This window comes from Protomyctophum parallelum (assembly GCF_964188405.1).
Source record: "Protomyctophum parallelum genome assembly, chromosome: 1".
Classification (NCBI taxonomy): Eukaryota; Metazoa; Chordata; class Actinopteri; order Myctophiformes; family Myctophidae; genus Protomyctophum; species Protomyctophum parallelum.
Window position 1 is genome coordinate 98,864,330 of NC_139697.1, and position 17,166 is coordinate 98,881,495.

Here is a 17,166-nt window from a genome sequence, read left to right on the forward strand (position 1 = left end):
CACTCATTTTCAACATTTTACTATGTCATTAATATACCTTAGAGTTGTGTGGAAATAATAATAAGTCCCCCCCCCCCCCCCCCCCCCCCCCATTATGTGTTTCCTAGAACTGGAGGTCTGATAAAAATCATTAACATTATGAAGTACATCTTTGTGATGTCACTGAGATGTACTTCATAATGTTAATGATTTCCAGACCTCCAGTTCTAGGCAACACAGAATGGGGGGACTTTTTATTATTTCCAACTCAACAACTCTAAGGTATATATAATGACATTGAAAAATGTTTAGAATTAGTGGAATTTCCCTTTAAGACCTGAAGCAGATTCTACCAGTGTTTTCGCCGACTAAATCTAAGACGAAAAATGTCTGTCGACTACCTTTTTCACTGACGAAAACTAAATGGAAACTAAATGAAAACTAAGCTACATGTATGATGACTAAATATATTGACAATTTCGTCAACAAATAAAAAACTAAAGATCAAATATAAGTCATTTTACACTTGGTTGCATACTGAAAATAGCAGATCTACAACTTGTAGATCTGCTGAATTGCCAAAGAACCGGGGTTACCTTCCGTAAAAAAAAATGTATTGTGGTGAACTGGTGATGCATGACATGATCAAACTGTAATCATGTCTTTTACCATTCATGTAGCTCTACAACAAAGTTACGGCCATGACAGCAATGGTACAAAAACTGGTAAAAAAAAAAAAACATGAACGATATATAATATTAATCTTATTCGGGTATTCGGTTTTCGGCAAAGAATGTCCCATTCGGTGCATGCCTAATCAGAGTCACGCTGAACTGGAACAGAGGAAAGCTGTCACTCTATGATCCTGACACACACACACACACACACACACACACACACACACACACACACACACACACACACACACACACACACACACACACACACACACACACACACAGAGTTAGACATGATGATGAAACTATCAACAGTATAAAATGTAATATTAATCAATTGATGGCTATTATTAGGCCTACTATAAATTAAAACTAGAAATAATGTTGCGGGGTACTTATGTACGATATATGATACTTTTACTGTTCACTGTACTTTTTCGTTATTGTTTTATTTAGTGTGTAGAGAGGCATATGTACCTTCTCTGTTGAAATTACAGATCTGAATGAAAGACATAATGTATAAGAATGATTTGTAAAATCAAATAAACATGATCTACCACACAACGTCGTTCAGTTGCATCAACATTGACTCCCACGTTTAAAACATTAAAAGTTATGACATTTTATATGACGCTGATCACAGGTCAGTATGTTAAATATTACACCCGTTTTATAGAGTCTATTTCTGCCAGAGGTTTCTTCCAGTTAAAGCTGCACTAATATACAGTATGTAACTGTCCTTTTCTACCACAGATTTATTATACTATACAGTATGTAACTGTCCTTTTTTTACAGTATGTAACTGTCCTTTATACCACAGATTTATTATACTATACAGTATGTAACTGTCCTTTTCTACCACAGATTTATTATACTATACAGTATGTAACTGTCCTTTATACCACAGATTTATTATACTATACAGTATGTAACTGTCCTTTTCTACCACAGATTTATTATACTATACAGTATGTAACTGTCCTTTTCTACCACAGATTTATTATACTATACAGTATGTAACTGTCCTTTTCTACCTTTTTGAGCTAATAGAGCCGGCCTGCTTGCTCAGGGGATACGTTTAATTTAATCATGACTGGTCAGAATTAATGCCAGATCATGACCTTTGACACAACTTTAAATGTCTCAATAGAAGAACAGGGAGACAAAATACAAGCTATGTAAGTTATATTGAATTTACATACTCTACCATACATAATTGTATACAGTACATTATTTTTGCATTAACCCATTTAGGCCTGAACTCAAAATTCCTAATCCTCCTATTTTCTGAAATAAATATTTTCACTATTTAAAAAAAAAATAGCAGACCTACAAGCTCGTAGCGCGCCACTCGGTGGCGCGATATGAGCTTGTAGATCTGCTATTTTTCAATATCCAGGCCTCTACCATACAGATTGTATAAATTATATTGTATTAACACACTCTAACATACAGATTGGACAAAATTACAGTTTATTCAGTAAAAATAAGTTACATAGTGCCTCTTTAAGACGGCATGATATATTAACACATTCTCTGAGGTAGCAACCTATATTCTCCATACAACACATGCTTAGTATTAGAGGTGATATTCCTCGCTAACCTTAGGATGCTGTTATCATACGTGGATGTATAAAGTTTCTGAAGTTGTTGTTGTCCAACAATCTTTGAACAAATGTTCAGTTGTTGCAGCAGTTGTGACTTTAGGGCTGCAGACAAACATCCATACCAGGTGGTAACAGGTCTCACCTCTGCACTTGCTTTGTTAACCGGCTACTTGGTACACAGTGAGTGAACTCAATACTCCAAACCTTTTTCTATACTTTTTCCTCTCTTTATTATTCTTGTACTTGTCTTCTGTCTGTGTTTTTACTTACTTAGTCAAATTGTACCTTTCCAATCTCCTCTCTGTATCGTTCCAATTTCTCCGCTGTATCGTTCCAATTTCTCCGCTGTATCGTTCCAATTTCCAACCCAAAAAATCACATAGGCCGACTAATATAGCCTAGTGTCCAATCCAAAGACCTGGACACCCAGACACATCCAGACACATCGAAGGAGGCCGTCCTAGGGGTTCTGTATCAACTTATTTCCTACTTCCTATTATTATGTTATAATTACTAGTTGTACCTTATTATTATTGTACCTTATTATTATTATTATTATTACTTTATTATTATTATTATTATCTCTTATACCTGTTTAGAATGTGCTTTCCCACCGTCCCTATACTGTCCTCCTCATGTCGCCCTAGACACTACTTCTCCAGTCACAGAGATCCGTCAAATCTCATCTATCCAGCTCGTTCACCCAGTCACCATATTGTGGTGGAGGGAGGACTATGGAACTGCCACGCAGCTACCAAAAAGAATATGCCTGAATTCATTTCAGGCCACGCCTCCCTCAAGTCTCTGCATTTCCTTGCTCTGACTGAAACCTGGATCACCCCAGATAACACTGCAACTCCCGCCGCGCTCTCTGTTTCACACAACTTCACCCACACCCCTCGCCAAACAGGCACAGGGGGGGGTACAGGGCTACTAACATCCCCCAAATGGAATTTCCGTGTCTTAAATCTCTCTCACCTTTCTCTGTCCACATGTGAATTTCATGCTATCTCAATATCACAGCCAGTCCCCCTCATCCTCATTGTGCTATATCGCCCTCCTGGAACTCTCGGGAACTTCCTGGAAGAACTAGACTCTCTGATCAGCTCGTTTCCGGAAGACGGGAGCTAGCGGGAGCTAACTATTTCCGTAGACAACGCCCTGGTAACGTCTGTCCCAACAGCCAGGAATCTTGGTGTTGTCCTGGACAGTCAGCTCTCGTTCAAAGCTCACATCACAGCTGTCACTCGATCATGTAGGTTCACACTCTATAACATACGACGAATTAGACCGTTCCTCACCCAGGAATCAGCCCAGCTCCTAATCCAGACAACAGTCTTGTCAAAACTCGACTATTGTAACTCCCTCCTTACTGGCCTACCAGCATGTGCACTTAAGCCTCTCCAGCTGATCCAAAATGCAGCAGCTCGCTTGGTCTTCAACCAGCCAAAATTCTCACATGTCTCCCCCCTGCTCCGCTCCCTCCACTGGCTCCCGGTCGCTGCCCGCACAGAATACAAAACTCTGATGCTGGCATTCAAAGCAACCAAAGGTATGGCTCCCCCATATCTTACAAGTATGATTGAACCCTACAAACCCTCCCGCGCACTCAGATCAGCCAACGCAGGGAAACTGGAAGTACCCTCACTAAAAACGCCGGGACAACGCTCCACACGTCCCAAACTCTTCTCCCTTCTGGCTCCAAAACTGTGGAATGCACTTCCCATTGCAGTCAGAACTGCAGCATCACTCCCAATCTTCCGCCGTAGCCTGAAAACCCACCTTTTCAGACTCCATCATGGCCCATAGCACTTACCCTAACCCCTTAGATAGCATTTCTGTTGGCTTAGATAGCATTTGACACAGACTTATAGCATGTTATGTAGACAGCACTATAATTGTATTGTATATAGTCATAGCACGCCATAGTACATATATGTATAGCATAGTAGTGAATATGCATAGTTTATTATGTATAGTGTATGTATAGTTTCATCATATAGATATTCCACTGTTACCTTCTTAGCTTACGCATGTTTCATGATAAATGCTTTTATGTGATGTATTCCCATGCTTTTGATCTTGCTTAAATGTAAGTCGCTCTGGATTAAGAGCGTCTGCTAAATGCCTAAATTGTGGTACTACAGTACTGAAGAACACTCATATACTACTGTAGTATACTGTAGCTGTCCCAGCAATGGGTATTTTGGGATATTCTATTTTATTGCTCACCTTTCTGAAAATGTATATGTGAACATTATATGTGTGTTTATTTGGGTACATATGGTAAATGCATGGTGAGATAGCGCCATCTACTGTGCTCTGTATTTGTGGGCTGTTGAATTAGGCTCACCTGCTCTAATCACCTCATTTCAATCACCTGTTGGGTCTTGGGCATGTTAAGAGCAGAACAAACAGAGCAGAGGTAAAGAGAGGAGCTCTCTCATGTCAGAGAGTCTCCACAAAAGATAAGAAAATAATATAAAAAAGAACAAGAACTTAACTGAACTCCTAAAAGTCTGTGCAGAAGGCGCATACGGTATGTTCCCAGTTGTTTTGTTTGTCTCTGTAAAAGTTATATTGCCATTGTATCGTGTATTTGTTTGTGTTTATTGTTTGTGTACATTTCATTGTGTTTATATAATACGGACATCAGGATTGACTGACGAGGACATTCATATTTCATTGTATTTAAAAGAATATTGTTATGTTTTTGTTGCAGTTTTTCACGGTTGTCGCTTAATTGGGATAAATAAAAAGCCCTCAGTGATATCAGTTGGGACGTTGTCTTATTTCTGCCATGGATGAAGATGGTTTAGGAGCAGTTACATATACTACTATTCATGGGATTAAATATGTTGATCTATTGAACCGAAGGTGAATTGATTGTGAGTCACCTCACCTCTCCCCTCTGCACTCTGCAGGAGCAGTCCTGTTGATTGGGAAGGTGCCATTAAGTTCTGCAGAGAGGGAGGAGGAGGAGGGGTGTTTGATTCCAGAGCAATCTTATTTAAAAAGAGACTATAGTTTGTGTATGAATGGATGTCTGGAAATTCATGTTTAAGTTGGTTTGTTAAAACCTTCAGTAATGGCGTGTTAACTCATCGGCCTTGTGTTTGTGCTTATTGTGAGTTAACTGCTGTGATGTGATTTGGTACGTCTCACTCCCTATAAAAGGGACCCTGCAGGCTGCAGGTTATCAGAGGCAGTTAGACCGTGGTTGACACTAACAGGTAACAGCCTGCCTGAGTCATTCTAGTGGACGGGAGCAGGACGGTAAACAGAACAGGCATCAAAGTTACAATATTTCATCTTTTTACCGTTCCGTGCCGTCCAGCTGATTCCATGTGAACGCAGCATAAGGGTTTGTTCTGTTACAGCTTCTCGTCTGTGTAGCTGTTGTTCCATATAGTGTTGTCCTCAAAGTGTGTTTCTGTTTGTACAACTGTTATTTTGGCCAATCTTGTTTTCTTTTCGTCTTTGTCGAGGCTGCACGGTTGTATAGTGTGAACTGGACTGCTGGTGTTTGGTTGTATAGTGTGAACTGGACTGCTGGTGTTTGGTTGTATAGTGTGAACTGGACTGCTGGTGTTCTGAAAGGTGAATTAAACTCCCAAAAGGGCATTCTTGGACTCTTTAACTGTCTTTTTTGAGCCTTGACCGTTCGGCCAACTATCACAGAGAGATTAGACTTTTTCCCGGGGAGCCAAACTAGTGGAAATAGCAGATCTACAAGCACACAGAATGAGTCGCTCCGCACAGTGTTGTGAGCTTCTAGAGCGGCCATTTTCACAGCATCCGTTTAATCCCAATTTTGTCCTGCAATTTTAGAAACATCCTTACATTGCGCTGCACAATGTAGAGTTTGTTGAGCCCATTATCATTAGGTTTAAAAGCATTTGAAAATACAAATTACAGATCAAGTTGAGCTCTTTGTTGACTGCCCCTAAATTGCTCTGTTGTTGAATACCTATTATCCAATATGAAATGATCCTTACCGGCAGCCCTATTAATTATTGACTGGCAGTAAATTAAACATGTTCAGTGACTGTACCTGTCTGTAGAGTTCTAAGCTGCATGTGTACTGTATGTTTTGACAGGATACAGGATGTATGGAGGATGGAGATGACTGGAGATGCCACTGGAGGACTCGTCCGAGGATCACTCTAGAGAGAGAGGGACTCTGTCTCTTTAACTGTTCCACAGTTTGACCCCATGGACGTCACCTGTCCTACACAACTGATGACGTCCCCATGGACATCACCTGTCCTACACAGCTGATGACGTCCCCATGGACATCACCTGTCCTACACAGCTGATGACGTCCCCATGGACATCACCTGTCCTACACAGCTGATGACGTCCCCATGGACATCACCTGTCCTACACTAGCCTGGGTAAACCCACTCCCCCTGCTGGACAACATTTCATTCTGCCAGGAGGGGTGAGTCTGGCATAATCGCCTGTGTGGCTGTTTAGCCGTGGGGCGGGAGAGTAGCGTTGACGGACAACCCCTTCAGCCAATCAGCGTATATCAAAACAAGAGGCGTCATCTAAACGCGTTCCGTTCCTACTTCCTCATTCCCATGTTTGTTGTTGTGAATGAGTCGAGGAGTTCACACGTCATCAACTGCTCAAATCGTTCCTGATTGGCCAACGTGCGCTGTCAATCACAGAGCCCTGAGCTCGGTCGCGGATTGGCTCGTACCAAAGCTGATACAATCTTAAGGACTTTGTATTACCATTTAGCCAGACTCACCCCTCCTGGCAGAATGAAATGTTGTCCAGCAGGGGGAGTGGGTTTACCCAGGCTAGTCCTACACAGCTGATGACGTCCCCATGGACATCACCTGTCCTACACAGCTGATGACGTCCCCATGGACATCACCTGTCCTACACAACTGATGACGTCGAGTAGAAGACGGCTCAAGGTAGGAACGTTTTTCATATATATTTTTGAGTGGTGCTAGCCACTCCTATGAACAGCTATATGTGTCCATCCGTATGTCTGTCCCTGTGTTTCCTTTCTTTGCTGCTGCTGCTTGTTGTAAGCCGTGCCGTAGGCCTATCCTAATGTGATTCAAGGTGTTGTACTATTTCTGTTATTTTGGGACCCAATAACCGGGTGGCTGATGTTCAGTGACTGTTCCTGGTCCTTGAATTGAAGGCTGGAGTGAATGTACTGTGTGTATGACTGTATGTTGAGTTGTATCTGTTGAAGGCAGTGAGTTGTGTAACAAGGAAGGAACATGCATGTTCACTTGGAATTGAAGATGATGAAGTGGATCTACAGTGTGTCTGTTGTGGCTGCTGTTGTTGAAGCTTAGGAGTGATTGGTTCATGACTGGCATGGTGGTGAAACCTATCACACACATTATATCACATATAAAGTCCTGGACTTTGATGTGTCTCATTATCTAGATATGGCTCTGTGTTATTACTTATTAAACGTATCTAAACCAAAAAAGTGTTCACAAATGTGACAGGTGGAATTTAACAAGTTATTATTTTTATTTTATTTCATGGGAATTCTTTGTTTTGTTTGTTAAAAATAGTTACAATCATTAAAAGAATATATTTGGAAATGCAGGACAAGAAAATAAAAATAAAAACACAAGAATTGGTTCCCAAAAATAACCCACGGCTTGGTAAACTTTACAGGACTAAGGTCTGACTAACAGAGCTGATGAGTTTATCATTCATGCCCTGATGGAGACTCTAAGGAGTCGAAACATGTTGGCTTTTTAAACTTTAGTACCCTGATTTTACATCTGTCCTCTCTCCTTTTTGAGCGGTGCCAAAGCGCCCCAATGAGTGACCGAGTGTGTATGACTGTATGTATGTATCTGTCTGTCTGTAAGAGGCCTCAACAGCTGTGTATTTCTGACTGTATGTATGTAAGTATGTCTGTCTGAGTACGAGGCCTCAACAGCTGCAAACTCCGCTGGGTGACAATAAATGCACCACGTCTCTGTATGTGTGTATGTACGTACGTCTGTAATCCACCTAACTCCAGAACCATTCGCCCCACTGACACTGACATTTTGACACACACGTTCCACACAGAGTGCAGTGTTCCACACCTCCACACAGAGTGCAGTGTTCCACACCTCCACACAGAGTGCAGTGTTCCACACCTCCACACAGAGTGCAGTGTTCCACACCTCCACACAGAGTGCAGTGTTCCACACCTCCACACAGAGTGCAGTGTTCCACACCTCCACACAGAGTGCAGTGTTCCACACCTCCACACAGAGTGCAGTGTTCCACACCGCCACACAGAGTGCAGTGTTCCACACCTCCACACAGAGTGCAGTGTTCCACACCTCCACACAGAGTGCAGTGTTCCACACCTCCACACAGAGTGCAGTGCCATCCTTGAGTCTGTCGGACACATGGTTGTCCAGAACCGCCACGCAGGGCTGGACTGGGACAAATATTCGGCCCGGGCATTTTCGTGTGAATTTGGCCCAGACCGACCGGCCCACCACAACCAGACCAGACCAGACCAGACCAGACCGACCCACCACAACCAGCGCGCAGATAGCAGAAACTCTTCCGCCCGCTTCGTCGCGGCACACACAAACAAACAAGCCCTGATAATACCACCACTTTTACAGAACAACATAAATGATACAAACCAACAGACAACTACACAACCCTTTGTAGAGGGTTTATTTGTCACTCACTGATACAGGTACAGTGACATTATCATGATGGCAGAATGACAGCACGCCCGGACCTTTCCTGGTGGCCTGCCGCCTATTGGCCTGCCTGCCTGCCTTTTTCTATTTTATCATGGCGGCCCCCTACGGTCGCGGCCCACCAGGAAAATGCCCGGTATGCCCGGTGGCCAGTCCAGCCCTGGCGCCAGTAAAGGCTCTGGTCAGGCTCTGTCAGTGTCTCCTCATCTGTAGAGTTCCCAGCCTCTGCTGCAGCAGAGGCTAATGACACACCTGTCATTTGATTACTTAACCAGTCCACTTTTCACAGTCCGTTTGCTTCAGACACAGACGGATAAAACGTAATAAAACTACTTTCCCAACTTGCATCGTTCCCAAGTAGGCTAACTATACCTGCAGCATTCCAGCAGTGTTGTTAAGCAGCCAAGTACATTTAAGATTATTGCAAATAATTGCCATGTAAATACTACTGTTACAAACTGTAAATACTGTATGATGAAATGTGTACAGGTGCTTCCTTCTCCCAGGAGAAGGAAGGGGAAGTCTGCATTTGATTTCATCAACTAAAACCATGATAAAAATAAACATCGACTACCATTTTTATCACTGACAAAACTAAATAAAAGCTACATAAAAACTAAGTTATGATGACTAAAACTAAGACTAAATAAATGTACAATTTCGTCAATTGATAGAAACTAGTCTTCCATCACAAATCATACAGGCAGAAATTAAAGAAATATTTCCCTGTGCCTTTTTCATATGGGCACACAACACCACACCAAAGTCATCTCATGCATCACACACAACGACAGAGAGGGGTAGGAGCTTCATCCAAAATGTGAAATAAATTATACACATTTTGTAATTTGTATATGACACGGAACCCTTAACTGCTCATGAAGAGCAGGCAGGTGACTGGAGTATACTGTCTCTGTTTATGGTGTGTACTGTACAAGGGTTAATGAGATACGGCGTACTGTACATTGTAAAACACTAACTTCCCCCATTCTGTTCACTCTCTCGTTCCCTATACATATACATCTATTTGTCTTGTCTAAACTTTATAATAGATAAAAGACTGTCCTGACTTTAATACATACATTCAACAAATTCAGTATGTGTGGTGCACACTGAATCAGGCACACTGTGTGTGTGTGTGTGTGTGTGTGTGTGTGTGTGTGTGTGTGTGTGTGTGTGTGTGTGTGTGTGTGTGTGTGTGTGTGTGTGCAAACTTTGCAACAGGTCTGTCAAAGCTCCACCCCTCACCTGACTCATCTGAGACGGTATGATTGCACTTTGGATCAAACGCACAACTTCCAGCGAGGAGGACAGACTGTGTTTCCATCCACAGCTACAGGAGGGAATAGTGACCCAGACCACTGGAACAACCTGCTGCTGACTCTGTCAACTGAATGGACTTTAACAAGAGCCTGCACGATTCACTGCGAAAGTAAACTTCAGGGAACATTCTAGAAGACAAAGTGTTACCACAACTGACTGGCTGGATTTCCTGTCTCGAGCAGAGTGTTTGTAGCTTTACTGAAAAGGCAAAATGGCTGCCAAGGTGTGTCTTTCGGAAGAGGACTTTTCCTGCACTGTGTGTCACAACATCTTTAACGATCCTGTTGTCCTGTCATGTAGCCACAGCTTCTGTAAAGCCTGTCTGCAGGACTGGTGGAAAGGGAAGGAAATAAAGGAGTGTCCAGTTTGTAAGAGGAGAAATTCAATGGGGTTTCCACCCTGCAACCTGGCTCTGAAGAACCTGTGTGAGGCCTTCATACAGGAGAGACAGAGAACGTCAGCAGGCTCTGAGGATCTCTGCAGTCTGCATGCTGAGAAACTCAAACTGTTCTGTCTGGAATGTCAACAGCCAGTGTGTCTTGTGTGTCGAGATTCTAAAAAACACACCGGCCACAGAATCAGGCCCGTCGATGAAGCTGCTCTGGATCACAAGGAGGAGGTCCAGAAATCACTGAAGCCTTTACAGGACAAACTGGAGGTCTTTAATAAAACTAAAACAAACTACGATCAAACAGCAGAACACATTACGTTCCAGACCCGAGACACAGAGACGCAGATGAAGGAACAGTTTAAGAAGCTTCATCAGTTTCTACATGATGAAGAGGAGGCCAGGATCACTGCACTGAGGGAGGAAGAGCAGCAGAAGAGTCAGATGATGAAGGAGAAGATGGAGGGTCTGAACAGAGACATATCAACCATTTCACACACGATCAGAGCCATAGAGGAGGAGCTGAGAGCTGAACACATCTCATTCCTGCAGAACTACAAGACCACGATGGAGAGAGTCCAGCTCACACTGCAGGACCCACAGCCGGTCTCAGGAGCACTGATAGACGTGGCCAAACACCTGGGCAACCTGGCCTTCAGAGTCTGGGACAAGATGAAGGACATTGTCTCCTACACTCCGGTCATTCTGGACCCCAACACTGCCCATCCAGAATACACCCTGTCTGATGATCTGACCAGCGTGACATGGGGAGAGAAACAGAAGCTCCCTGACAATCCAGAGAGATTTGACCAGAGAGGCCTTGTCCTTGGTTCTGAGGGCTTTAACTCAGGGAGTCACAGCTGGGATGTTGAGGTTGGAGACAATACACACTGGGAAGTAGGTGTGTTAGCAGAGTCCTTTCAGAGGAAGGGAACCACATGGGGTCCAGGCTGGATAATATACTTACATGAAGGTACATACGGAGCACTCTCCTCAGGGTCATCCAGGGTTCTCTCATTGAAGCAGAAGCCTCAGAGGATCAGAGTCCAACTGGACTGGAATGAAGGAAAGCTGTCATTCTGTGATCCTGATACTAACACACACATACACACCTTCACACACAGGTTCACTGACACACTCTTTCCATGCATTTTCACTGGTCCTGGTGGTACTCTGAAGATCTTACCTAGATCTGTCTAACTCTGGACATGATGATGATGATGATGATGATAAATGATAGATAGCGTGTTGATAAAAAATGCTTTTTATTTTCTACAAATTAAACATCAGTAGTGGTAATGATGTTAACATGTATAACCTGATATTGATGCTGACAGTGGCAATAGTTATAATATTGGTGGTTAGAGGTATACTTTAACCCATTACGACGTGAGCCTTCTAAATCAGTACTTCTCACACTTTCAAAATATTTTTGTGTAATAATTGACATTGAAAGGAAAACTTATACGTCATAATTACGTAAACGAGCAAATCAGCCAACCAATCACAGCACCAACAGGCATTCTGATTGGCCAGTATGAGATGATGATGTGCGATGATAAGAGCGCCCCTCACTTCACACGTGTGTGATTTTTGAATAGCCAACGCTAAAATCTGAAGAGACACAGATGCTTTCCAGGTTTTAACCCATTTTGGACGGGAACCCCTTTTGGTGTTAGTAATATGTTATGCTTTAGCTATTGTACAGATCTACAAGCTCATAGCGCGCGCTACGAGCTTGTAGGTCTGCTATTTTTGAAAAATCGAAGAACGACTGACATAGAAACATAGCTTTTTCAGAAAACTGTCAGGATGTAGAAGACATTTTTAGAATCTGATCTCAGGTCAGAATGGGTTGCACAGCACACACACTGTTATAGAAAACACTGTACATGGCTAGAGAAAACACTGGTTGTATCTTTGGGGATTTTTGCAGTCTTCTTCTGTGTTATATTTGCCTTTTTATTTCTGGCCTATTCGCGGCTGCCTATACTACGTTACAATATACAACAATAATCATACTGTGGTGGCTGGTCATGATTGTGTGTTGGCCACACAATGTTTGAATTCCCCTGGCATATAGAGGAAACACTGCTGTATTTGATGGTTTATTTTTTTATTTTAATTTTATATAATATTCTGCATAGAAGTGTTTATTTGTATGTCTTGTTCTGATTAATTGAAAATGGAGGACCCTTATGTAAACACGTCTTAGTTGTTTGTTATATACTCTTAGTAGATTTTGTATTGCCGTGTACTTCCTTGAACTGTACCCATTCTGCTAAAATGTAATTGTTAAAGAAACTAGTCCCAAGAACATGTTTGTAAAGGATATTCTCTGACTTTGTTTTCCTGCTGTTTGTGTTCAGGATTGATTCATTAAAGATGGTCTCTCTTACCCAGACTCCTCTCTCTCTCCTCCTGTCATCTGTCTTCATGTAGCCTTCCACGTCTGAAAGATACATACAAAACCACAAAGACAAACCTATCATTTTTTGTTTTTATTTCAAAAAAAATTCTTTACACCAAATAATGAATAAATGAACAAAAATCAAACACATGAATCCAGGAAAACAAAAACAGAAGAAAAAACAATAACAAAAACGCACAGACACAAAGGTAAACAGAAAAACAGCTTGACATAACTACATTTTTCAAGTTGAGTGTAAGGCTAGGCAGGAAAAGAGCAGGAGACATGACTCACAATACACATCAGATATATGACCGATTGACCGTATTAGTCACAGGCCTGGCCTGCATCCAGAACCCATCATTTACACACTTATTTTGTATATTTCTTCATACCTTATTCAATACTGTGGTAGTAATCAAAACTTTAACCTAACTTAACTTAGAGGGAGACTTTGAAACCTAAATCCCGTTTTTCTGATGTTAGTGTGGGGAAGAAATACCCTTTTTTATCGATCAGGCTTATCGAGCCGGGTTCTTATCGAGCCAACTATCAACTTATCAAGCTTTTTCTATCATTTCGTGGGAAGACGGGAGACGACAAAGTATGCTTTACTATGGCCTGAAAAAACAGTATGGAAGGCAATTGGCCTTTTTACTTTGGGAAAATAATTTTGAAGAAACTGTTAACTGGTTAATAAGTGTACCGTCAGGTCCGTCACTTTAAAGGTGTAATTTTGTTTAGCTGGAGATATCTGGTTGGCAGCTGGTATCAATACACTTTACCTGGAGATATCTGGTTGGCAGCTGGTATCAATACACTTTACCTGGAGATATCTGGTTGGCTGCTGGTATCAATACACTTTACTTGGAGATATCTGGTTGGCAGCTGGTATCAATACACTTTACCTGGAGATATCTGGTTGGCAGCTGGTATCAATACACTTTACCTGGAGATATCTGGTTGGCAGCTGATATCAATACACTTTACCTGGAGATATCTGGTTGGCAGCTGGTATCAATACACTTTACCTGGAGATATCTGGTTGGCAGCTGGTATCAATACACTTTACCTGGAGATATCTGGTTGGCAGCTGGTATCAATACACTTTACCTGGAGATATCTGGTTGGCAGACATGTTTGTGACATCATGGACGATTAGATTTATTTCTTGATCAGGTCTCCACCAGGGCAGGTCAGGTTGTGGCCTCCTGGTGGCGCTATAATAGGACAGGTCTCCACCAGGGCAGGTCAGGTTGTGGCCTCCTGGTGGCGCTATAATAGGACAGGTCTCCACCAGGGCAGGTCAGGTAGTGGCCTCCTGGTGGCGCTATAATAAGCCAATGTGAAAAGGGTGTCATTTCTTTACGCCTTGGATGGAAATTGGATGATTTGAGGCATTTTGTTCCAAAAATGTGTTTAGCAAAAATCCACCTTTTGGTGGCGCTATAACAGGCCATTCTAGAAAATTTGGGGCAGAGGTTCATCGTTGGCATCCAGGGAGTGTGTGCAAAGTTTGGCATCGACCAGGTTAACGGTGCCGGAGATTAGCTGTACACAGACGGACACACACACACGCGCACACACACATGCACGCGCACGCACGCACGCACGCACGCACACACACAGTGCAAAACATACTCTCCCACCTTGCCTTCGGCCTGGTGGAGACAATGAAATGTTTTCATGGGCAAGTGGTTATAACCAGGCTAGTTCCTGCCTCAGAAATGAAGCAAGAGTCTTCTATGACACCTCAGACAACTACATCTCCCAGAGTGCACCAGCAAGAGGGCTGCTCGTTTGCCTGAGCTGAAACACCTGAAAAGGCTGGAGTGAGCATTCTCACAAACAAAGTACCAGAGACAAGTCTATTGTGTTCCTATCCTAGTCCAAGGAGGTTTGTGATTGTTTTATTTATGTTTGCAATACTGCTAATATTTGCAATACTGCATGCCTAATGTGTTAAAAGCTAATGTGTTTTGTACTAGTTTGGATTGGAAAGGAATTCACATGGCAGAATTGCTTCATTTGTGTTTGACAGTCTAAAAGTATACTTTACAAAAGATACAGTAGAAAGTTAAAATTATTTACACTTAAGAATGTAAGACTTCTAAATGTGGACAATTATTGATTTACTAGGTTAAATGTTTAAAACACTAGTTGAAAAAGAGCTGATCTACATGCTTGAACATCAGCTATTTTTCTCTTCATTCCAAAATTGTTACTTCATTTGAAATATTGAAGGTGTTTACCTTTTTAATTTAGTGTTTAAATTTAAATTTAAGTTGTTTAAAAACAAGAATGGTTTAACTAATTGGAACATTTGTTTAAAATATTTTATTTGTTGATTGTTGATGTTGTTCATCTTTGTCTGTCTTGTTTTCGAAGGTTGTCAACCTGACACAACTCATTGGCAGAGTTCCGGTGTTGACTGTTGACTTTTAAAATGGCTTCCATCTCAAAGTCATCTCTCTCTGAAGAGGACTATTCCTGTCCTGTGTGCTGTGACATCTTCAAAGATCCTGTTCTCCTGTTGTGTAGCCACAGCTTCTGTAAAGCCTGTCTGCAGGACTGGTGGCGAGAGAAGACAATAAAGGAGTGTCCAGTTTGTAAGGAAATATCTTTGACGGATCGTCCACCTCGTAACCTGGCTCTGAGGAACCTGTGTGAGGCCTTCACACAGGAGAGACATCAGAGAACGTCAGCAGGCTCTGAGGATCTCTGCAGTCTGCATGCTGAGAAACTCAAACTGTTCTGTCTGCAATGTCAACAGCCAGTGTGTCTTGTGTGTCGAGATTCTAAAAAACACACCGGCCACAGAATCAGGCCCGTCGATGAAGCTGCTCTGGATCACAAGGAGGAGGTCCAGAAATCACTGAAGCCTTTACAGGACAAACTGAAGGTCTTTAATAAAACTAAAACAAACTACGATCAAACAGCAGAACACATTACGTTCCAGACTTGGCACACAGAGACGCAGATGAAGGAACAGTTTAAGAAGCTTCATCAGTTTCTACATGATGAAGAGGAGACCAGGATCACCGAACTGAGGGAGGAAGAGCAGCAGAAGAGTCAGATGATGAAGGAGAAGATGGAGGGTCTGAACAGAGACATATCAACCATTTCACACACGATCAGAGCCATCGAGGAGGAGCTGAGAGCTGAACACATCTCATTCCTGCAGAACTACAAGATCACGATGGAGAGAGTCCAGCTCAAACTGCAGGACCCACAGCCGGTCTCAGGAGCACTGATAGACGAGGCCAAACACCTGGGCAACCTGGCCTTCAGAGTCTGGGACAAGATGAAGGACATTGTCTCCTACACTCCTATCATTCTGGACCCCAACACTGCCCATCCAGGATACACCATGTCTGATGATCTGACCAGCGTGACATGGGGAGAGATACAGAAGCTCCCTGACAATCCAGAGAGATTTGACGAGCTTCCCTTTGTCCTTGGTTCTGAGGGCTTTAACTCAGGGAGTCACAGCTGGGATGTTGAGGTTGGAGACAATACACACTGGAATGTAGGTGTGTTAGCAGAGTCGTACCAGAGGAAGGGAACCATATGGGGTCAATCCTGGAGAATATACTTGCATGCAGTTAAATACGGAGCACTCTCCTCTGAGTCATCCACTGTTCTCTCATTGAAGCAGAAGCCTCAGAGGATCAGAGTCCAGCTGGACTGGAATGAAGGAAAGCTTTCATTCTGTGATCCTGATACTAACACACACATACACACCTTCACACACAGGTTCACTGACACACTCTTTCCAGTCATTTTCACTGGTCCTGGTGGTCCTCTAAAGATCTTACCTAGATCAGTCTCGCCCCCCTAGTGGCGAAAAATAAGACTTCTGGGAACTCAGATTAAGATCAGTCTAACTCTGGACAATAGATGATGACGATGAAGACTGTACTGGCTGGTCATTATTGTGTGGTGGCCTGCCACACATTCTATCTGTATGTCTTGTTCTGATTAATTGAAAATGGAGGCCCCCTATGGAAACAATTATTTTTCTGGTTTTATACTCTTAGATGTTGTATTGACCTGTACTTGGTTGCCTAAAATGATA

At 42.5% G+C, this 17,166-nt stretch overlaps 2 protein-coding genes across 2 annotated transcripts in view; both read left to right on the plus strand.

Annotated features, from left to right (window-relative positions):
- LOC310855860 (cationic amino acid transporter 2-like) overlaps positions 1–17,166 on the plus strand; it is a gene marked incomplete at both ends in the record, with an annotated part of 35,935 nt that overhangs the window by 5,018 nt on the left and 13,751 nt on the right. The gene's annotated exons all lie outside the window — the stretch shown is intronic.
- LOC310871003 (uncharacterized protein) lies at positions 10,282–16,929 on the plus strand (the record flags this gene model as incomplete). The annotated part of the gene is made up of 3 exons (XM_083782431.1): positions 10,282–10,430; positions 10,470–11,872; positions 15,535–16,929. Exons 2-3 carry the CDS (start codon positions 10,502–10,504, stop codon positions 16,927–16,929), a joined length of 2,766 nt encoding a protein of 921 aa, XP_083638557.1. The 5' UTR covers positions 10,282–10,430; positions 10,470–10,501.